The sequence below is a fragment of the Salminus brasiliensis genome, chromosome 8 (genome assembly GCF_030463535.1).
Source record: "Salminus brasiliensis chromosome 8, fSalBra1.hap2, whole genome shotgun sequence".
In the NCBI taxonomy this organism is placed as follows: domain Eukaryota; kingdom Metazoa; phylum Chordata; class Actinopteri; order Characiformes; family Bryconidae; genus Salminus; species Salminus brasiliensis.
The window spans coordinates 16,436,510-16,460,698 of record NC_132885.1 but is presented as its reverse complement, the minus strand read 5'-3'; the positions used below and the strand labels follow the sequence as shown (position 1 = coordinate 16,460,698).

General features: G+C 41.7%; 1 protein-coding gene across 1 annotated transcript; it reads right to left on the bottom strand.

The window, feature by feature from the left end:
* Positions 1-1,021: 1,021 nt before the first annotated feature.
* atf2 (activating transcription factor 2) lies at positions 1,022-23,625 on the bottom strand. The gene is made up of 12 exons (XM_072685822.1): positions 23,472-23,625; positions 22,411-22,486; positions 22,141-22,237; positions 21,844-21,962; positions 20,435-20,560; positions 19,881-20,059; positions 19,367-19,481; positions 17,366-17,452; positions 13,503-13,670; positions 13,112-13,318; positions 8,319-8,424; positions 1,022-2,513 (listed from the first exon to the last, which is right to left on the bottom strand). Exons 2-12 carry the CDS (start codon positions 22,459-22,461, stop codon positions 2,281-2,283), a joined length of 1,488 nt encoding a protein of 495 aa, XP_072541923.1. The 5' UTR covers positions 22,462-22,486; positions 23,472-23,625; the 3' UTR covers positions 1,022-2,280.
* Between the last annotated feature and the right edge of the window lie 564 nt (positions 23,626-24,189).

Genomic DNA, 24,189 nt, shown 5'->3' with positions numbered 1-24,189 from the left:
TAACTTCTAATCTTACAATATTACTTTATTTCACGACATGGCTTTGCATGGTATGATATGTATTATGGTTATTAACTGATACTGTATAGAAGAAAAATGACTACATATTAAATTGAACAGTTAAGGTTTCTTGCCTGAATGTTGAAAGTTCTAATACTTGTTGAAAGCAGATACTGTTGCTGAAAATGACTGGAAAAGAGACATCTTCACCATTAAGTACCAGCACCACTGAGCTTGTGTCAGTGTTCTGTTCCACCACTAGATGGCAGACTGTACCAGATGAAGCCTTTTGCATGAAAACCCACAGAAAAAGAGCAGCAGACAAATGATGAAAAACATCTAATAACAAAAGGCACAAAAAAGCTCCACGACCATGAACTAGATTTAAAGAGATATTAAAAGATTTATTACAACATCTTATTAATTTATGATACTTTATACATAACTTTCACCAAGTTACAAGTTTACTGCCAACACAATAATAATCACATCCTTTTTCCGCAGTGAGGCCCGAGTTTAACAAACACCAGAAACAAACTCGCTGCCTCCTGGCTGAGAATCAAAGTGTAACATGTTCAACTGCAAGAATTCAACTGAGACATGATTTAAACATTGGTCTAATTCTCTCAGAGAATCAATCATTCATGCAAGTAAAGCACATAACAATGACCGTACAAATTTACCTGTTTAACTAAATGATTCGTAAATAGATGATACTTAGAAAAGCAAAAAGAATGCAGCAATAAACTACACAGTAGTAAGCCAATACATTTTAAGAGAGAAGGCAAATTGATCCAAACTGATGATTCTAGGAGTTACTTGCTCTGTAACTGGCACTACGCTTAATTGCAGCAAATAATTGAAATAACTGAAATATACAGCTTACGGACTAATCTTTAGCATTTTTAGAAAAGCACCTCCGGTTCTAATATCAACAAAAACATTTGTTCAAAAGTTATTATAATTATTTATTTGCTTTTGTTATTTATTGATTATTTGATTATCCGGGGGGGGGGGGGGGGGGGGGGGGGGTAGCAACTACTCCAGGGATTGGGGTGGGGAAAGCCTTATTTTAAGTTTTTCCTTTTTTTTTTTTTGGAGCATTGTTTTTTTTTTGTTTTTTTTTTGTAATGAATGAAGGCCCAAACACAAACAATGCACATATTCCTGCAGATATCACATACAAAGCTATCATCAATAATGGCATTTACAATGCTTCCTAAAATGTAGTATTATTGAAAGTCAACTGAGGAATTAAAAAACAGCTATGTTCTTATTTTCATCAATAGTCATAAAAAAAAAACAAGCACTGCGCCTTTTACTCAAAGAAATTATGTACACGAAAGCCTCCGTGATCCGAGAACTCTGAGAATCTACTTCATACAGCCGTCTACAAAACTCCTCACTTACAACTAATAAATAAAAAATTAATGGCACATAGTTAAGTCAACATCACAGAGATGTCTGAATGGTGAAAGATGTACTATATTCCTACAGTTACTGCCTCTGCAAAAAACTACTCATGGAATGTTGATCAAAGCACTGTTTGTAAAAGACACACGGCTCTAGCCAAAGTCATCCGTAAAGACCTAATTTTACAGGCGGAAGATAAACATTCGAACACCACAGCACTTGTGGCAGTGGCCAACTATTCACTCATAAATTAAAAAAAAAAAAAAAAAAAAAAAAAAAAGCCTATGATCAGATCAAACTGCGCTCAGTCACTGAAGATTTGTAACAAAGCAGGTATTCAAATCTACTCCTAGAAGCTGCCAGAACTGATCATATCAACAAACAATTCGAAAAATACCCTCCCATCTCTCCTCATGTGCAAAATGGAAAAGGCAAAGAAATAAACGTGACCCCACCCTTCTGTCTGCAAGCCTACAGCAGTGCTTGTGAGGATCAGTTCTCCACTGCGATGAGCCAGTGATGATACACTTTGGCGTTTAAGACTCCTATAAAACACACTGAATCGGTCACTACTTCACTCATGATGATGCACATCTGCATATAACAGCATCATAATAAATAAACATGGACGCAAACGAGAGCGTCAGAGAGAATTAAGACAACCTCTCAACTTTCAATTTTCCGACATTTTGTAAAGTGCCACCTTCTTGCATCTTTACTTTTTGAGGAAAAAAGCATTTGATGGGAAAATAAATTGGAAGAAATAAATAAATAAATATTCTCCAGACTTGAAGACAAGTGAGGGAAACTTTGCCTCCTCACATAAACATGGCTGCCAGGAATAAACTTAACCCTTCTGAAGCCCAATCAGCTTCCAGAGGGCTGGGTCTGAGCGCCTGGGGCCTCTGCTCCGTTTGACTCCTCCTCCTCTGTGCTCTGGTCTGTAGGTGGTCCAGTGACCGGGCCGGTGGCGATAGCAGCTGTGGATGTTGTGGAGGAGCTCACACCATTGGATGTGCTGACAGAACTGTGCTGGATAGCCTCACTGTGGGGGCTGCCTGGGACAGACATCTCCTCACAGCTGTCCTCCTTATCGAGCACTGAAATGCAGACACAACACAGTCAAGTCACCTTTGTTTATATGGACCATTTAAAAGGCAAGCTTCAGCCAAAGCACTGCACAATAACATCAGGTCATTTCAAACAGAATGAAGTCGAATTCAAAAGTTGAATGAATGAATGAATAATAAAACCTTAGAAGAACAAGGAACACATGTCCTCTACAGATCCTCTACATCCTATATACTTGCAAAGCAGAATTTTATATATTGTCAAAAAAAAATGAATGTGGCAAAAGGATTGTTATGTTTGTAAATAGGCACGAAACGCAGGGAGTGTCTTATGCAGAGGATTTGTTTACTTTTATTCACTCAGAGAATGGAGAAAATGTGTCATTTATACAAGGATGCCCAAATTTCTGCATAAGACTGTATACACACTCCATTTTCACAGGCGCAAAAATAATTTATTCCCTCATTTTGACTTGACTTAAATTAAGGAGATACAAGATTTGGAGTTAATACCAATTGAATATAATATAATTCCAAATGGAATGCTGAATTTGAATTTGGATTGAGCACCGCTGTTTATGGGAATGTTTTATATGAGATCAAGAGGTGCCGAAAAAATGGAGGATTTGGTACATTTTATAAAACAAAAAATGTACTTGTGGTGAGCTCAACAACACCAACAGCCTGTGAAGACTATTACAGAGAACTAAAGTAGATCAGGAGATGCCTTCATGAATTTAAATACAGAAAGTTAACTCTTGAGATGCAAACCACTGATGTCACTCAAGAACAGAATGGCCAGATTAGATATTGCAAGTAAATATTAGCCCAGTTCTGGAACAGATTTTCTGGGACAGATGAACCTGAGATTGACTTTAGTATAAAGAAGGAAAGAAAGGGTTCATAATCCAAAGTTAACCACATTAACTGTCAAACATGATGGAGGTACTGTTATGGCATGGACATGTGTAACTGCCATGATAAATTTTCTTAAATGGTCAGACACCTGACTTCAACTCAGCTGAGCATGCTTTAACTTACTGAAGGCAAAACAAAAGGCAAAACAAACACGCAGTAACTAAGAACACGACTGCAGCGAAGGCCTACCAAAGCATCTCAAAGGAGGAAACTTAACATTCAGTGATGTCTATGGATTCTAGACTTTAGACAAGCATGGACTGGTAAGGATTTGCATGCGTTATTATCCATAATTAAGTATTAAAAATAATCCTTCTATCTGTAATTACATTCATTTGTCTTATTACTTTGGAGCCTACGCAAATGGAGTGACTAGAAATGGCCATAATTCCTAAGTGTTTAATGCTATATTTTTGTTAAACCCCCTTGAATTAAAGCTGAAAGTGTACACTTCAATTACATCCTTACCGATGTGTTTAGAATTCAGGTGGTGTACCAATACCAGACACTTCTACTATAGAATGTTTGTTTTTCATGTTGCTGTGGCACACCTGGCTAGCAGCGAAAATGTTGCATTTTATTGAGGATCCATACTATATGCATTAAATATTTTCACATAAGACTATAGTTATACAGTAATACTAAGAAGTACTGTACAGCCAGGCCGACTGGAAGCTCAGTCAAAGAAAACACCTGAAACAGATACTGAGGCCTGGTTAGTCCACTTAGTAAACAGAAATGAACACCAAGACTAGTGACCCATCACAGAAAAACAGCACTGGCTGGCACTATTGAGAAGCATCCTACAGCTGTGTTCCAGGGTAGAGACTCAGCTGGTGTGTCCGTGGAGTCCCCAAGGACTGAGTTAGTCGTGTCGTCCTTGGAAGGGAAGGACAGCAGGGTCTCCAATACTGGTAGCAGGAGAGGAGCCTGTACATTTACAAGACACAGTGCCTAGTGTCCTCTTCTGAGCATGTTGAGGTGCTCATGGCTGTTTGGCTCCAGTCATACTGGAGAAGAAGTGAACCAGACTGCTGTACCAGTCATAGCAAAAGACCTACTGCCCAAAGATAAAAACAACAACAAATATCTAAATAATCACCTCACACCAACTCAACAGTATAAAAGAGTGCTTAAAATAATCATAAGCCTCCTACACTCTCTTCATATTGCAGATCACACCCCCTAAAACATACAATATGGACTGCAGTGTGCTCTCTGCTTGCATGCTTAGAGCTAGCGAAGAGGCCATGGTAGCGTTTCGGGTATCCCTGGTTAGTGCTTTAATACAAATAACACCAGCATGCCACAGTTCTGACCCTGTGAACACACCACGCATAACACAACCCAGCTTCTTCCCAGTCTGCTCTGTTCGAGGCGTAATTGCTACTAAACCCAGTTTCGAGGCTGATCCGTGCTTTGAATTTTATTATTCCCAACACTTGCTTTGTAACCTTTAATTAAAGTTACAATGTCATTTTAAACCAACATCATAAGGGTGTATTACAGGCAGTGGCGTGTGGCTGGGCCCTCACACCCCTCCCAGCGTTCTCATTTGTTTCTTGCTACCTTGCCAACTACTGCAGCGACAGATGATTACAGCACCTGATTTTAATGATGCTCACACTGGAGAGAGGCAGAGACTCGCAGTCCAAATGCCACCAGCTGCTCCACAATTGCAATGAATTAATTGGCTCCTGATGAGGGAGGAGAGGGAAAAAAACCCTTCTCTGTTTCTGACTCGTAAAGAAATGCAGACTACTATGATAATTAATATAGCTAATGATGCAAGAGTCCGCTGAAATGGCACTTGGTAATTAACATGGGGGTTTGTTATCTCGCGTGTGCACTTCTGATTCCGGCTTCGGAGACGAGTCATAAAAGGCTGCGAGCTTAAAAGGCCTGTCGCGTTGTGTCAGAGCGGGACTGTCTATTGATGGGGCTCTGATCAGATGATTTAGTGCATGTGTACACCAGAAGGCCGTAAATACTCGCACACGCTCCCAGCGAATAAGGTCGAACTCCACGTAAATCAGACGAGCATTTCTGCTCTCTTTTTTTGCTCCATATTCAGGCTCACATAATTACTCCTAATGGCATTAAGCAGGAGAGCGCAGGGCGAGATATATTATCATACGCAGCACTGCTGGCTCCTGAGGCCGCCCTCCTCTCTCGCTCTCTTATTCGTTTCTGATCTTCTAACCGCCGCGAGCAGATGGGCTGCGCACACTGCCAAGCGGAGGCATGGCCTGCCGTGTTTGCAGGGCAGGTTGGGTAATTTCCCCCCACCTGCCATTGCGGTGCCTTGGGCCCGTGATTAAAAGTGCCAACAGACAGAGAAGCAAGGGCTGGTGTACCTCAGGGGCCCAGTACTGAACAGTGGCCCCACCATTCAAAAAGAGGAGATGACTCTGCCTACTTGTTGGACCTCCTGATATGCAGAATTCAGTTCATCTAATACAGAGGCTATGTATGCATATCATACGCTATATTAACAAAAAAGTATTGGGACACCTGCTCATTCATTGTGTCTTATTGTCCTATCAGTCTCTTGTCCTAACTGTCTCTTAAACAAACTGTACAGAGAAGAATCTGATTGTATTCAGTGACAAGACCATTAGTGAGCTATCTAGTGAGCTTGGATGATCACCAGTTCACCTCATCCCCAACTTGTCTCAAATGTATTGCATGGAGCACCATCATTCTGGAGAACATGTGTGCTCCACTACTCCACAGCGGTTTGTACCTATCTAGCCAATGCCTCGTTTATCTGCTCCAGAGAGTCCTATTCTTTTGGCAATACAAGGAACTAGACAGGCTGTGCGCACATCTGCGTCAGCAGTGGGTGCAACTTAAAGTAGCTGAACGCATTAATTAGAAGGGGTGTCCATAAACATTTGGACATATAGTGTATATATGTATTGAACACAGGCTGCAGTCTTTCAACACATTAGAGAACTTTCTGACAGAAGAAATGACCATCTGCTGTTTTAGATGCCGGCAATAAATGTTGCAAAATCTCATCTAGTTGTTTACTAAAATGAGAAGACAGAGTGATGCTTTTCTCCCCGTCTTATTTCAGCGGGCTGCTAATATATGACCCCTCACGCCGCTCTCTAACAGAGGCACCACAAACAGGAGTGAAGGATGGCCTCATCCATTACCACAGCCCCCCATTTCCCCAAAATACACCATCTAGACACCCACAAATGAGTCCGCTCCCTGACAACCCAATCGCACCCAGCACCCATCACTCCAATAATATGCATGAAACATGTCAGTGGTGCTGCTTTTAACAATGGCGTCGCATAATGAACAGCGCGGCTGCAAGGTTGTGCGCTTGCTGCAGGACTCTGTGGCACTGACAGGCTAGCCGCTATAATAGACTCATTTTGGAGGCAATCATTGTCAATACAAGTCAGCGTAGGGCTTCGGAGCAAGGCGCACACACACACACACACACACACACGCCTCTACATAGCTTTCTCTCCACCCACCTTCTATGTCTACATAACACACGGCTGCTTATTCTCAATCGCTCTCTTTTTTCCCTCACAAACACACACATTTATACACACACAAACGACACAACCAGGGGTTCGGAAGCGATTTTAAAAGAGTTGAAGAAGCATTGTAGTTGAGTGCTTTGCAGAAAGTGCTTACACAATGGCGGTTAGAAATAGCAGCCATTAAGTTTTAGCACTCGCAGGGAGCCTGAGGATCTGCTGCTAGCACAGCCTCACAGAACCGCTCCTTCATTGCACTGACAACAGCAAATTGATATGAAGTGGCTGCATATGGCAGACGAGCTACAGATTTGCTCATTTCATAAGATGTCATTAAAGCATAACGGCCAAATATGTGCCGGAATCACAGATGCCCTTCCTTCTCAGACTGGCACAATTATGGGCCCCTTTAAAAAAAGAAAAAAAAAACAAGAGAGCAGTTCGGAAGAAAAAGAAACGAGAGAAGCTCTGGTTAGTTACAATTGTATTGGTGTGATTTTGTGCTAATTACACATTATCTCAATTTCAATACACTCCTAAGATTTCATGCCTACAGAGTTCTCAGTGATGTCATTGCTTTGTGTGTCTGTTTCTGTAACCCTGGGTTTGAAGCTGCAGAAGAGAAACAGCGTTAAGGGGTAAAGGGTGATTATTGAAATGATCATCTCTAAACCCAAAGAAAATGAAGTGACCCAGACTGAGTTTACTATGTGTAACATTGTATTGGGGCTGGGTGATATGGTAAAAATACTATATCACTACATACTATAAAGACTTTTTTGCGATACATGATATTTATCACAGACTAAAAACATCAGTAGCGACAGATCTTTACAAACTACTATTCAGATACTTGTACTGAGTACAATGATTTAACATCTGATGCTCTTCATCCAATTATCCAGCCTAATTACACTGTTTGTAATGACCTGCAGCTGATCAGTGTTTATTAAGCACTAAGAGTATCCTTGATATATGCTATCCTATCGAAAAGCATATTGTTATCACAATACAATAAATTATTGTCATATTGCTGCCCCAGCCAGTTCATGGATTTGTTTAATTCCATAACCAGTTCACCTGATATAACATCATTAAGCAAACCAGGTGCCGGGAGATATCTATAAATAATACCAGACACTCATAAGCCGAACTTCAACATCCTCCAAAAATCCCAGACTTCCTACTCTTTGTTTGTTGACTTCACTCCCCAGTTGCAAATGAAGTGTGAACATGGAGAACAGTCCCAACCATCCCAATAATCAAAAGCAGAATCAAACCATCCAAGCCTGCAGATTTGCATGCAAGTGCTTAGTTTGTTCCAAGGACCAAGCACACAGGGCACTCCTAACAGAGTCTGGAATGCTGTCTAGAATGTGTCTGGCCTGGTCACTGAAGAATCAATACTCACAGTGGTAGCCAGATTTCTTCTGCATGAGCGTCACTGGGCAGTCCTTATGAGCCAGTAGAAGCTGCTTCAGCTGGGCCACTTCATTTCGCAACAGAGTCACTTCATTCTGAGAAAGAGATGAACAGAGAGAGAGAGAGAGAGAGAGAGAGAGAGAGAGAGAGAGAGATGTTAAAAATGAGACCATCATGAGATGTCACAATGAGGTGTCCTACCAAACACTCCCACCAGACAGACAGGAATATATGAAGTACATGCGTTCATGTTAGTACGGTGTACCATGTGTAAATATAATTGGCATAGAGTTGTGGGTAATACTGTTGCCTTCCATGTGGTAGGCAGCCCGGGCAAGCATAACCACTTCTGTACCAAGTGGTGTACACTCACAGGTCATGCAGGTTCACATTGTCCAAATCTGATCCCATTAACACAACTGCTATGTCTAGTCTTAAAATCAACAGACACCTTTCACATCAGCTAGACAAGAACAAGAACTGTAGGCCCCAGAGGACATTTTGTCTACCTGCCTCAAAGAAGAATGCAGGCAAAGGGACACAAACGTAGTGTCACAACAGATATGCACTGCACCAAGAAACCTGATCTGTATAAATGAGCTCCTTTTGACTCTCTTTTTCAAAACATCCTTGAAGTGAGCTTAATTTTGAAGAGCCCCATGTTTGATTTGTCCTGCTTTTGTTCGTTTGTTAAGAATTTTTTGACAATGCTACCATTAGAAACCAGGTCCTGCTCACAAACTACGGAGAAGATCAAGCTTGTCTAAATTAAAAGTCACATGACTGTTCAGACAGGTCTCTCAGATATGTACTGGATTTCAGTAGCACATATGAAAGAGGCCTAAACTGTGCGCTCTGCTGTTCACAGACACATGCAACAACAACAAATCTGAAGAGAGAAAAGATGGGATTTGGGCCACTTCTTTTACTGCAGTGTGACTGTAGCCTACAAGTCTTTTGGCACGATACTACTATACTACACTACCTCCGTAACCGCAAGTCCCTCTGGGAAAGTGAGTCTACCAAATAAGTGCAAATGTGCCCACATACTGAGGACCTAATTAGAGCTTAAAAAGATTGTAGCACTTTCCTTGAAGCCAACCTACACAGACTTTATAATCCATGCTTAAGCGTTTATAAAGGCACACTTGAACATTAACAGAAGTATCCTACATTGTGTTGACATAAGTATGTTTAATAGACTGACACAGGGGGCCCTAAAGTGACCGACATTCATCCCATTTATAACACTGTTATGAAGCATCCTTCTCATGTCATTAAACTTATATGAGAGGCCTAACTAAGACAGCCGTATGAGGTCTTCTACAGCTCCAGCGATCCAAGCTGCAAATGCTTGTTATAAGGAACAACCATTCTGTTGATTAGGTATTCTATTCCATAACATCAGAGGAAAAGAGAGGAAGAGAATACGGAGGCAGAAAGAGGGAGAAGGAGAGTTATTCCCACCGTCAGCAAAAGTCCACACCCCATTCTGCCAAGATTTACTCTCCTCTTACCGCTCCCGCGGGACGCTATTGTGCGCGTGTTAAAGATGGGCCCGTTTAACAGTGAAGGTGACTTTAAGGGGATTTAGAGGAACGCTAGCGGGAGAGAGGGGAAGGACACTACATGGCAGATTTAAGCGTTTTCTTCTCCCCTCTAAAACATGGCTCGTGCTTTAATCTATTCATCTAAAAAGCAGCCAATTTATTTGATTCCATCTGTTAGGGCTTGGCGGTGCTGGCACGATGAGGCTGTAGAGGAACAGATTTAAACACAGCTGGTGGAGCCGTGGATCTCCTCACCATGCGGACTGCCACGTCCCATTACGACCAGCACTCCGGCTCTCAAACTCTCTCGCACTGTTGCCTGCTCGTTTCACCTCTCCCTCTTTTCCACACCATCCATCCACCCATCCATCCCTCCCGCCTCTCTTACGGGTGCTGCCCATAAAACGGTGATGGATCCTCGTAACCCTTCATACAGTCCAATTACACAGTGCGTATGGGTGGGCTGGAGCTCAGCTTGGCATCAGGCAGATAAGCACTGACTAAATATGAGGCGCACAGGACCCCTGACAGGAAGCGTGCGGCTATCAGAGGAAAGTGAAGGAATTCCACAGAGAGACATACAGTTTGTACGAAGCAACAATTGAGCTGTGGAACTGTGCTTGAAACAGCCGCCATGTTCCCTGGTCTGCATTTAACTTTGAGATGTTCAGATAAGTTACACCCATTAGTACGAAGATGGCGGCGCTTTATAAATCGGCCCGACACGCGCAACGGATAAAAAGCTCAATGCACCATTTGTTCCGCTGAGATAATGTTTTATGTTGTCACAGAGCCAGCGTTCGAGGCAGCTTCAGCGCAAGAGATGTTCTTCTGCAGGCTTGAATCGTGGAGCATACGGGCCGACTGGCCCTGACACCTCGTTAAAGAGCCCGTTAAGGACAATGTTAAAGTAATCGCACATCATTAGAGCTCTGTGTGCTGATCAACAGAACCAAGGGGACCGAGAGGAACCATTACAACACCCTGATGGCACTGACTAACGTCCTGCATATAAAAACGCATACGACTGCTCTGCATTCGGTTTCAGAACAGGGTGCTTTTCTATTTGCCACAATTAGCAGTCCAGCTCTGAACATTCCCCTTTCCTTCCATCTCTCTCTCTCTCTCTCTCTCTCTCTCTCTCTCTCTCTGTGTCTCTGTGTCTCTCACCCTCCCCCACCTTCATCTGCCTGTATTCATTCCTTCGTTCATTTAACCCTAAGCAGTGTTACAACAATCTCATCAGCACCCCCCGCCTGTCTCTCCATCACAAATTAATCAGTCCTCCTCCTCCTCTCCTGGAGCCCCCACCCCTTAACGGACAAACAGGACAGACAGCACGCAAATAAACAGCGGCACATCTCATTAAATTGTCTGGAACGCGTCGCCTCATAGCCTAGCTTGTCCCTATCAGCAGAGACAACAGTTACGTGAACTGTTTCGAACTTGTCAGTAGCGGATCCTAATTGCCTGCCGCAAAATGGCGGTTCAAAGAGACGGGTTTCCCTGGGAGAGTTCCAGGGCCAGCGCTTAAACGCTCAGACAGAAGAGACGACACGCTTGTGTGCCGATGACATCTGGAGGAAATATCTTTATTGACAGGGATGTATCAATGCAGGAGGCCTGCACAGACACAGAAACACACACACACACACATACACATGTACACCATAGCTGTCATAACCAAACACTTCTTAATCACCATTAATGATTTCATCACTATGTCAGGGAACTGCCTTCACTCACGAAAATAAATATCAACACAGCGCCAGAAAACTAGGTCAAAAATAGGTCAAAATAAAATGTACCATTTTCCATTTTGTTTTATCTGAAAAACTAAGCTCTGTGTTCTGGTTCTTATCCAGAATTCTGCCAGTTTAATGTATTATTTATTAACAAACAACAAACAGGAAATTGTTCCTTTTTTTACGTTTAAATTTTTTTGAAATAGTAATTTTCTAAAGAAAGTGAGCTCTGACCTGTGACTTCCTCAACAACTTATCTGAGCCTATAGACTAAATAATAGTGTTTTTATGTCTATGTGATTTTTTTATGTACTGAATTTGTTCAGAACAGAAGTCACTTTATTTGGATGGTCCATTATAGATGCCTTGTAGATGCTCAACTACCATTTAACGAATAGCTTAAAACTAAATCAAGTTTGTATGTTTGTGGTTTACCCTGTCCAACTAGCACCAGATCAGTTATTATATGCGGGTAATTTGAAACTGAGCTCAGACTGTAAAGTGCCCACAGGGTGTTGGAATTATAGAAGACTCAAAGAATTGTGCTAAAGCGAAAACAAAAAATGGTTACTTTAAGAGTAAGCTTAGAACTTTTTTATTGTTTGTTTTATTTTGCTTCACAAAGATAATTCACTCATTACACATCTCTCTCAGCTTCACAGCCCTCTGCATACTAGCTACAGCAGCTAGTGACAATTTTTTGGAATCTGAAGTTTTCTGGTTTCTTAGTTAACGCTAACTCCTGACCCCTGCAGACAGAGTCTATGGTACTCAATGACTTCACTTAAGTTTATTCATTACACCTCCAATGCCAGTGATAAAGGCATGTAGGAGAGTTTGAACAATCTTAAATGTTGTTTACACGTTTTGAGATTTGACGATTATTCCCAATAATATTAGATAGCACAACATAATTACCGCTGACCAATGTTTGATTATTGTCGCCATCTTACTATCAGATGGTCTATTTTACTAAATAGGGATATGGAAGGGAGCTAGAGTGATGCACTGACAAACTCATTTATCACATTTAAAGTTTTAATTTCAGAGCAACTGGATGTTACCTGGTCCCCCTTTCATTTTTTGTTTGGATCCTTGTACTGTTCTAATCCTTGTTTAATGCAGTCCTTATCATGAAGAAAAATGAACTGCGTGGTTTTCCGTAGCATGAGGTAGGGTACAGAGTGGTGCAGTGCTGAGGCAGACAAATCAACTTTGTTTTTTGTGACCAGAGTTCATGCTACAGTGACTGGTGAGCAACGATGGTGTGACATAATGCCTGGTAATTAAAAACACTCATGCTGCTCAAACTCGCTGCATTGCACATGCCTGTGTCAAAATGTCCTTCAAGCCAATTACGATGAAAAAACATGGAGTCAACACCAACAGTCAACAACAGTCATTGGCAGGAAGTCGATTCTGTCTCCCAGTTGTGTCAAATAGCCATCACTACTAGCAGTTTTTGGAGTGTGTTTAAGGGCATGTACCTGTAGCTGTCCGTTCATAGAGCTGAGGTCTTCAGCTTTCTTCTCCAGACTCTGCACCCACACTTTCCTCTTCTGTCTGCAGCGTGAGGCAGCTGCTCTGTTCCTCTCCAGAAACTTCCGTCTCTTCTCATCAGGGTCTTCATTGGTTGACCGCCGCCGCCGCCCACCTGTACTGGGTGTGTGCTGAGCAGGTGGAGCTGGGGACGCCTGCAAACCCAGACAGACAAACACACACAAATGCAAAACAAAAGATGACTATGTTGTATGTGAGCAACAGAGGACTGGAATTTCACTACTATTTCTACTAATATGTGATTTGTGTGGGAAAGTGCTGCTTTAGTAAAGCCAGTCTAGGTGGAAAACACACAATACTAGAAACTGTACTACACACGGGTGTTTCTGTGGTAGACGTGGCTGGCTGTTGTAGTGACTGTGGGCGTGTCTCCTCCGCTGAAGGTGGGGCAGGGGGCGGGGTCTGGCTGGCAGCCCTGCTCTGGACATCCCCAGCATCTCCGTTTGTCACCTGAGGGAGCTGCTGACTGAGGGCCGCCTTCAGTTTCTACAGGTAGATGAAGTCAAGTGAAGAGAAGTTAGATGAGAGTTAGAACTGGCTTGTTTGCACACAGCATGATCCAACATAGAAACATGTTGCAGTATTAAATAACCTTTTTAACCCCCAAATAAACATCTCAGTTAACTGATCAATTAATTTAACACTACACACAGCAAAACTTTACTGTCTAAGATCAGCATAAAGTTTGCGTGATTTACACTAGTCTCTGCAAAGCTTTCTCCCATTTCTGCTAAGGTAAACTGTCAGTATTTCTTGAACTTAAGAGTTCACCTGCTGTGCATATATTACTCCGGCCGGTTCTCTAATTAAGCAGCAAGCAACTGGGGTGGGTTCAGTCATCTGCTCTCACATCGAGCGCTACAAATCATGCTGCAGCGAAACGTTGTTTGTCTTTCCGCTGTCTATACGAGCATTCGTTCCCTTTTAACAAAAGCGCTGCTCTAACGGCCCCTCTCATAAGTCAGAGGGCTAAACTGCATTAGAGGAAGGCAGGTACAGGAGATTAGAATAATTAACTTCCAGAGAAAGCGGGAGGCAAGGATTAAAACAACATATTCATCACCACTAAAAACAGATGCTTCCCGGCGTCCTGTTCCAGAGGAGTAATAGCTGTCGTAGCTAATTTCCTATTCCCCCGAGACGGCTGTGATTCTCTCCTGTCAGGGAAATCTCTCTCTCCCGGGCAAGCCGCAGCGCACGCAGCATAGCGACCTCAGCGCTAAGCACCCCTTTCCTAACTCTGCCTCCCACTGAGCCTGTCACACATTCCCCACAGCTGCCTAACAATAATGTCAACATTCACGCGCTGGAGTGACACCCTGCACGCACACACACCGCAAAGACATACTGAGGCGCGTCTGTCTTCTTATGGCCATTTGCTGCCATCGCACAATAATATATATATATACACACACACACACACACACATACATATCACAGATCTAAAGCATCACCCTGTAAAAGGACAAGAGGAAGTAGGCAACAATGGTGCCCAGAAAAAAAAGAGAAAAGTCAAAGGCGTCAGGTAACAAATGCACCCACAGCAGGTGAACAAGGCAACTGAGGGCGAAGAGAGAGAAGAGAGACTCATTTACATGGAAAAACAAGAGGAGAACATTCTTTTAACAGCTACCTTTGCCAGACCAATCTATCTAGCAAATTAGTTTATAGTATAACAACCTTCCAGAACTCCCCTCCCTGCCTGAGAAACATTATTCTCCTAGAACGACTCATGGAAAAGGGAAAGAGAGAGAGAAAGAGAGGGAGAGAGCGTGTAAGAGAGAGAGAGAGAGAGTGGTGAAACAGATTCATATTTCATATCTGCCACAGAAACCTCATCAGTGCAATAACCCTCCATCTCTGGGGTGTTATCCAACCATCTGCTACTATATTACTTATCTTTATTTTGCAACTAATTAACAGCATAATCTTCTAAATTCAGCAAGTTAATTATCATTATTGTGGTCTTTGCAGCATCATCAGTCCTTGTAAAGTGCCATGTCTGTGTGCCTGGGGAGGACAGGAGAAAAAGAGCAGGATAAAGGGATGGAGGGATGGATGCAGAAGAGGAGGGGCAGAGTGATGTTTCCCTGATGTGGGCTCATTAGGTGTTTTCTGAAGAGTTGTGCTGAACAGCATTGTGTGAGCACTATGTGGGTGGGGGGGCTCAGGGCGTGTGAGTGGGTGTGAATGTGAGTGTGTGTCTGTGTGTCCTATTGGTTTAAGCCCTTGTATGTCTGTTCGGGTGAGTGTTACTGAGGTAGGAGTCTGTGTGTGTGTATGTTTGTGTGTGTGTATGGGGTCAGGCTGGATTCTGCTGAACAAAAGGTTCCATGCAGGGTGAGGCTGATTTAATGTGCTTTTCTGAGAGCGTGCCAACTGCCCTCCCCCCCTTTGGTTGCCCCCAATGACAGCCCGCTGAGCACAGCGCTGTATGTGCGTTTGTCATCTCTAACACACGCCCTCCAACAAACATCGCTCGATCCCTACAGCCGCCCCCTACCCTCATCTCCGAGAGCAAGTTTTCTTGCTAATGTCCAGAGGAGAGGCATGCTGTGAACATTTACAGCAGAGTGATCAACACTTCATCACTACACCATGGGCCTGCATTTACACTCCATACACACCTCACTTTACTTTTTATCTCCACAACATACAGAGCTACGTTCAAAACAACACTGCAAATTATAAACCAATAAAAAGCAAACGGGTCAGAATAAGTTCAGCTTCGAGGAGGGGGCAGACAAAAATGATTACTCTTCAAAGGTCTATTCTCTTAACAATGTCAAACAATATTGCCAGAACACTGTTATGGTCAGTTCTGTACAACAGATCAATACACTGGAATTGCAGCGTTAGAGCCCAATTAGATCACCAAGGGTAAAATAGTGCTAAATGAATTAAAGTGCTCGCAGTGACAAATAAACACAGCAGTCCATGTACTGCCATTCTTTGTCTACAGAAGACACATACCATTTTAAGTGGTGCCCTCTAGTGCTCACATAAATGAAATGCACTTATCACAAAGAAAGCTTGTGTACATCAGCACATGAAAAAATAAAGGTTCTTAAATGGCTCTAGGATTTTTCAATTAAGAAGGTAGTCTTTAACTAAAAAGGTTCTTAACATTCATTTCTTATTTATAAAAACAGATCTTGAACCCTAGCTTTAAAAATCCTAATTGTTATTATATACTTTATTATACTATTGTGAACCACCATTTGGTTTAGCATATTTTATGTGTTCCACCAGGTTTTATTTTAGAGACTATAATTTACATATATGGTCTAAGGAGCAAAGAATCATACATTAAAACCATTTACAAATAATTATTTTTCTATGGTATCCTATGGTGTCTCCTGGCACCTTTATTGTTAAGAGTTTTTATGTGCACATAGTATTTACATAGCATTCTAAAATTCTAAGATTCTAAGGACCTGAAACACACATAAACACTCCTAAAAATGAATATATTTTCTTTGATAAATGCTATTAATAAGTTTAGTTTTAACAGTATTTAATAATTCCAACTGTCCTTTACATATGGTAACATTTTCTAACAAATGGACCAATGGAAATGGTCCAAAATCACCTACAAGAAAATCAATTTATTGCTGCTCTGTAAAATTACTACTCCAGAGATGTGACAGATACCCTATATGTCCAAATATTGTGGACATACCCTCCAAATGAACACATTCTGCTTTGTTAGACTGCATCCATTGCTGACACAGATGTGCAAATACGCACACAAACAGCTTGTCTAGTCCCTGTATAAAAGCACTGCCAAGAAAATAGGATGCTCTGAAACAGAAAAAACATGAACCCATTGACACCATACCTAATGCCAGGCATGAGCTAGAGGGATACAGAGCTGTGAAGCAGTAAAACTGTTCTCTGGAATGATGGTGCTTCATCCAATAGTTTTGGAATGAGTTGGAGAGTTAGGGAGAAGGTGGGTGGTGATCATCCAAAATCCTGACCTCGCTAATGCTCTTGCTTCCGAATGCAATGAAATCTAGTGGAAAGCCTTCTCTGGACAGTAGAGACAGTTACTCTAACAAAAGCAGGAAAAAACTCTTTTTTTGATGTCCTGGGTTTGAGAATAAACAATTAATGAGCAGGTGTCCAAATAATTTTGTCCATATAGTGTATGTAAACAGGCACAAAATAAGACTTACCATCTTTGCTTCTGATTGGACGGGTTGCGGAGAGGAGGGGCCGGGGATTCCAGGCACATTAGGCACTACGGTGACTGGTCTTACCAGCTGAGGTGGAACATGTACGGGCACACATATGGAGAGGAGAAGGAGAAGCAAAATTAGTCTCTCTCAGGACTCGTCACACACTCCATTCTGCTAACTGCCTTTTCCACTTTTACACCAGAGCTTATACAGAGAGACATACACACACACACACACACACACACACAAAACAAGTAGCACACACTCAGTCTGCTCCCATAGCTCAGCCTCATTAGGCTGACTGCCTGGTATTTGCAGGAGGCAAAACCACACACAAGATATAGTAGCCAAGTCCCCAACCCCATCCCCACAAACACATGCACGGACACGGAGTGAGAAAGAGAGACAGACATTGAGAACAATCACAAAAAAAAAGTGAGGACAAGATGAATCTGTCTGGGAAATAATCATGTGCTGATTACTGCACCACACTGGCCACACACACATACACTCCTCACACAGAGACAATCAGACACAGGGCAGATGCACAGATACTCAAGCATCCTTCACTGGGATATAAGGGCTGGTTGGCTCACATCCTACTTCATCGCTACACAATTTCACTTCTAGGCGGTGTATGGAGATATGAATGGGAATATGCATGTGACACAGATTTGATCCAACTAGTAGCACCACATACAAGGACAGCGAACATGTCACAGCGGTGTTCAAGGGGCAGAGTGAAAAAGAGCCCATTATGGAGGGGCTGCGCGCTCTCTCTGTGTCTTATTCTCTCTTCCTCCCGCTCTCATTTTACTGCTGTGACATACAACTGCCCTTTTCTAAGGCCCATTAGTTCTCTCATTCCCTCTCGCCATGCCAGAAAGCCAGTGTCGGAATAATAAATACTAGCCTGTCCTCAGTGCCACTCTAAAATGTGCCATTGACAAATCACACCAACGTGACACTAATGCGGAGGGAGATGATCTCACTCCCAATGTCATAACTCTGCGCCGCCGCTCTTTTGGAAAGAAAGTCACTTTCAAATGTTTAATTGGCCAGTAAGAGGAGTTGCGGGTTCTTCTTATAAGTTCTGGATGTAGGCTTTTTCAGAGAAATAAGCGTGTTGTATTTAAGGGTGGGCAATGTGATGATACATTATCACTATTGTAATTTGTGTGAATACCCTTTTCAAAGAACTCTGTGGTTCCCTGGTTCTGGAGGCACCCTGTTCGGCACATTGTATTGTTTGCTATGCTCCCATCACACCTGATTTGACTAACCATCGTCTCATTGTAACGGTTGGGATGCGGAGGCAAGATGCAAGTGCAAGATCACTTTATTATTTTTGAGTCTAAGACAGAACTTGCAGAACTAAGAAGAGTAGCTATTTCCACAATAGAGCAATACAAAATAACCAAAACCCAAAAACAAAAACAAAAGGAGGCGCAGGCGGAAACACTAATGACTAGGTAGGGCTTTGGCGGGGTGGAAACACAAACAAGGCCATGTGCAAAGATTGCATGGGGAAGATTACAACAGTCTGACAAAGAAATCTAAAAGAAACAGACAAAAACATGACACTCATTAACAAGCCCTTTCAGGACAGCAGGGGGTCTTTAAATGCCAGGAATCCACTAAAATGTGCAAGATAGAGTGCTTCCAGGAGCAGGGTTTCGATACTCTGTTCTCCAAAAATTCGGCTAAATTAGCTCTGCTTCTCAGAAATAGTTTCTTTTTACAAAAAGTGAATTAAAAAATAATTTTTGACACGTTATTTTGCTGGAACATTATTTACTACCTTTATTATCTTATTTGTAAGCCTTAAGCTGTTTTTACGTTCTATATTTCACAAGTATGGGTGATGTTGGTTAGAATCCTAGCAAATCTGCCTGGTAATCAAAACAAATAACTTTTTGACTTTTTAAATTTGTGAAGAAATAGCAACAACTTTCTTTCTCCAGCTCCCACAGAACAACAGAAAAATTGCTAACATACGGGTATGGCAGTGGGGATGTGCACACTAGAGCTGGCGATGGTGGCTGGGATAGCGACGGGCATGGTTTGTCCATTCGGCAGCTGCAGAAGCACAGGGAATGTGCCAGACACAGGGCTAGAAATATGGGAAAGAGAGGCAAAAACACATGGAAATACTATAACTATCATACATGCATATCAGCTTAATAATTTAAGAATTTAATTAATTAAAGTTTAAAGCATTTTAAAATCAATTAAATTAAAGATCAGCAATCCAGCAATGTAGGTGATATTGGTGACAGAGCAAATCATAATTAAGGGATGTGACTTTTAAAAACTTCAAACACAAGCAAAAGCAATATTTAAAAACTTAGCAAACCAAAATGAGCAAAACTAAAATGCTCCTGGTGAGACGAAGACGGACAAAAAAGGTAAGTAAAAGGTAAGTGAAGACGTGATGTGAAAAAATATATAATAAATAAATAAATAAAAGTTTGAAGTGTTAAGTAATAAGTAACATTTTGGAGCTACTTACACTATTGGCCTATTAGAGGATGGGACTTGGGTTATAACAGAGCTAGATGTTGGAGATGGGAGGGCTTGCTGAATAACAACACTAGCATCAGAAGTGGCCAGAAGTACATTGGGGACTTGAAGGGAGGCAGGACGGACTATAGTGGATGTAGGCAGTGAGGTCGGCTGCAAAGAAACCTCCTGAAAATATCATATAAGACCCAAGGTGCATCAACCGTTCAGGTAAAGTGCCATTGAAGTCCTTTACAACTATGTATCACGTCCTTCGCTATATAATAATAAAAATACTATATATGTGAACCTTATTACAAAAGGCAAATACCAAAGACTGTGTACTGCAGACAGACAGAAACAGTAATATACCATCCACAGACAGGCTAGTGTGGATGTGTTCGGGACCAATGTGTATAAAATTAAAACTTTTCTTTTACGCACTAGCAGAATACTGCAGGACATATAGACTAGTACATGACTCAGAAATGTACAGGTACGTCACATAGGAATAAAGCACTGTCAGTAATCAAGTCACTTTCATTAACATTACTCCGGGCTCACCTTGTCATCACAGGTTGTGGATTCAGGATGTGGGAGGGGGCTATCCCGATGTGATTCAAGAGATGCATGATCCTCAGTTTTGTTTCGTACAATAGGAGTAGCGAGAGGTGACAAGTCTAAGGGCAACTAAAACATATCACACAAATCACAAATCATACAAATCATCAGCCTATTGCACATTTTCACCAACAATATGATCACCATATGTAAAATATGAATTTAGAAAGAAATCTTTCACATGTACTGTGTCATAAAATAAGCATTCGGTCCCCAGCACTCTTCATTGCATAATTTGTATAAAGCAACATTAGAAGGTTTTTAAACACAAACTTTAAATGTAAAGCTCTGAAACATAATATTTTGAACAATTCAAAGGTGGACTTGACACAGCTTTATATCACAGACTGATGACTAGACTTTCTCCTGAAAACATTACTGGTAAACAGCAGGATTTATGGTCCATTCAAATACAGCAACTAACTCAGGCCTTAAAACAGCAATGCTTCCCCACTCTATCACATTATCACAGCCATGTGTGATTGCATAAATTTTATTGTGGAGCACTGTGTTAAAGAGACCAGTTTGCCAGAATCTTCCACATTCAGCTCATCAGTCCATAGAACGTTATTTTAAAAAATATTCAGGATCATCAAGGTGCATTTTTAAATGTGAGAGGAGTCTTTGTGTCACCCTTGATTTGCAGTGGTTTATCCTTGCAACTCTCTCAAGGATACCATTTTTGGATACCCAGTTTCTTTCTAATGGTGGCAAATAAGGCCTGCAGATTCTTCAATGTTTATCTGGGTTGATCTGAATCCTGCACTCTTGGGGGAATGTTGGTAGGGTTGCCACTTATAAGAGGATTCTCCCCTGTTCCATATCTCCAAAGAGTTTGATGGAGTCCGAGAACCTTAGAAATGGCTTTGTTACCTTTCCCAGATTCTTTTCATTAATTGTGGCATAGTGCATCTTTTTAATTTATATTATTATTATTATTATATTATATATTATTATATTATATATTAATATTATATTATATTTATAATATATTTTATTATTCTACCTCATTTGGAACTCCCTATATCACAAACAATGCCCCCAACACTAGGAGGGTGAAGAAACAGAAAGTATCATGTCAATAACATGGTATACTGTTACTGATGATATATCCACCAGCCCTAAATTGGTGCCATAAATTAGAACTTTCTATTAAACATAATTTATTTCTTCATCCTATACTGTTTAGCACACAATATATTTCACTATAGCTGAAATATTTGATACATTTCTAAACAAAAGATGTTAAAACAGAGTCAAACCAACAAAATGAGTCTCTGTACTACAGGCACTTTAGTGCTACAGCTCTCTTTTCACACAGCGTTGTTTATGTTCATGTTATGTTCATGTACCTTTTTAATATCGTCCTCAGTGGCCTTTTTGAAGTCATGCTCAAATGGACTGGTCAGTTCATTAAACAGTCCAACCTCCTCACAGTTCTTCAAAAAGCGAGTAGGCGTTGGCGTTTGGTCTGCAACAAAAACAAATCAACATGACATTAACAACTAATAACATTGCTGTTGATCACAATCAGACAACTATGGAGGCTCATAAGTCCAAAAACACACCAGCTAATTCGAAAGCACACCAGAAAATTTAGAAAGACGCCAGCAAAAACAAACATGTCAATTAAAAAGAAAAATACTCACCAGCAACGATGACACTGTCATTGCGTGCTGGACCAAACCTGAGGGTCATCTCATGTTTATGTTTATGGACTGCCAAATGATCTTCATTTGTAAATCGCTGTAAAAAAATGTTCCAACAAATTGGTCATTTAAATACCTTCCATAACAGAACAGAACCACAGGTGGATAAAGTAACAGGACAAAGCAACTGGCATTGTAAGGCATGACTTAATAAATCAGCAATAATAAAGGCACTACAAAGAATACTTATACTCATTCTAGTGCATGTACCTGACCACAGCCTGGAGCAGTGCAGAGGAATGGCTTATCATCACCACTCATATTCAGAGCTTCTGTTTGCTGCCTCCTAAAGAAAAATACAAATACCAGAATATACACAAACAAACAAAGTATACAGCAGAGAGTCTCTCTGTCATCTTGTCTAATACTTTGGGGCATACACAGCTACACCAGCCTGTGTCTGTGTACAACATTGGGAGCAGTACTGCTTCTAACAACGCCTTTGAAATCGGGTTAATGGCTAATGTACACCACATCCTCATTCAGAGTCCTGGATAAGATGGGCAAATAATACAGAAACCATTACAATGACAGTTAACGTGCTTATTAATTCATGTCTGCTCGTAATCAGTTTCTAAAACTGACTAAGATGACTATGAACTGCCGATATAGTGGAGAACTGACAGCTTACAGAACAGTGCCTGTTTAATAGCCAGCTAGATAGCTAGCAGCATAGCAGCAGTCTATTGTCAGCTTCAGCTGCTGCTCTTCTTCAGCAGTCTACTAAATCGGTCTTTATTTGAAACTAAACCTGAGATTATGGACAGTTAAGCAAGAAATATGTAGTTTAATGTGAGTGTCCGTGTCTCTAACGAGGATTTGAATACTGAAGATAACCATATAGGCCAGCTTGTTTACAATCCTCGTTAGCTGTACCACCCATTCTCTCACCAGTGGTGTGCAAAATCCAGGTCCAGAAAGTACGGCTCCAGTCCGGGCTTTTGCTCAAACTGCCTGGGCGGCTCTGCTGCAGCTGAGAGCCAGTAAAGCCGCCCAGGCAGTTGGAATACAATCCCGGGGTGGATCTTTAATTTCTGGACCTGGATTAACCACCAAAGCATCTCAACACAGAGGATGGTGAACTGAGCTAAGCTACGCTAGGCTCGTTTAGATAGTTCGCCAAATTAGCAACAAAGCTTGCACAAAGCTTGTCATGAAAGCGTACTGAAACAACTGGACATAACACCCGCTCCAGCTCCACTACGCGCCCCGTTAAGCCGAGCGGGGTCTTTGTTTACTATCAGTGTGAATGGAGGCAGTCCATTACTTACCCACGGGCACAACCCTGCCAAAGCCCAGCGCACTGCCGCTCTCGCGAGCGTTCGCTCAATGACCCCCTCAGAGCAAACCCACACTAACGATGGCGGCGGGTTTCAGGCAGACCCCAGCGGCCAAGCATTAATAATTAAATCCTTTAAAGAGAGTTACGTTTATCTCTAATGTTAGCCAAGTGGGAGCGCTGCCGACCCGCCTATACATTAAATCACTGGCGTAACATTTAGAGGACACAGAGCAGGTTGGTCACTCAGACCTGACGTGGCAGATAACGGTACACCTTCTCCTGTGCTGTGGCAGCTCCTCTCCATCAAGGCAGTGCACTTATGTTTCCACCATCATTGATTCCATTAGTATCTGGGTCAAATTGTAAGTTTCCACAGGGAATTATAATAATAGATAATAGGCAAAAAGGCAGGAGAAAGAGACCAACAACCTTGAAGTCCAGTAAACAGAAATCTATATTTATTTAATGCAATTTACAAAAGCAAAAGGTCTTAACCAGTTGCAGCCTACATACATTTTCACTATCCACCAGTTGTTCGACTCCTGAAAATGAGTGGACCCTAAACAAATACACTTCCCCCAATTGTGATGTACTGAAAGATTTGCTATGCTTATTCAAGGTTGACATTCTGGGGAGCACCGTTGGAACCGCTGCCGTTGTTTCAACAAGGAGGGGAATAGAGACATGATGGCCAAAATACAAAAATT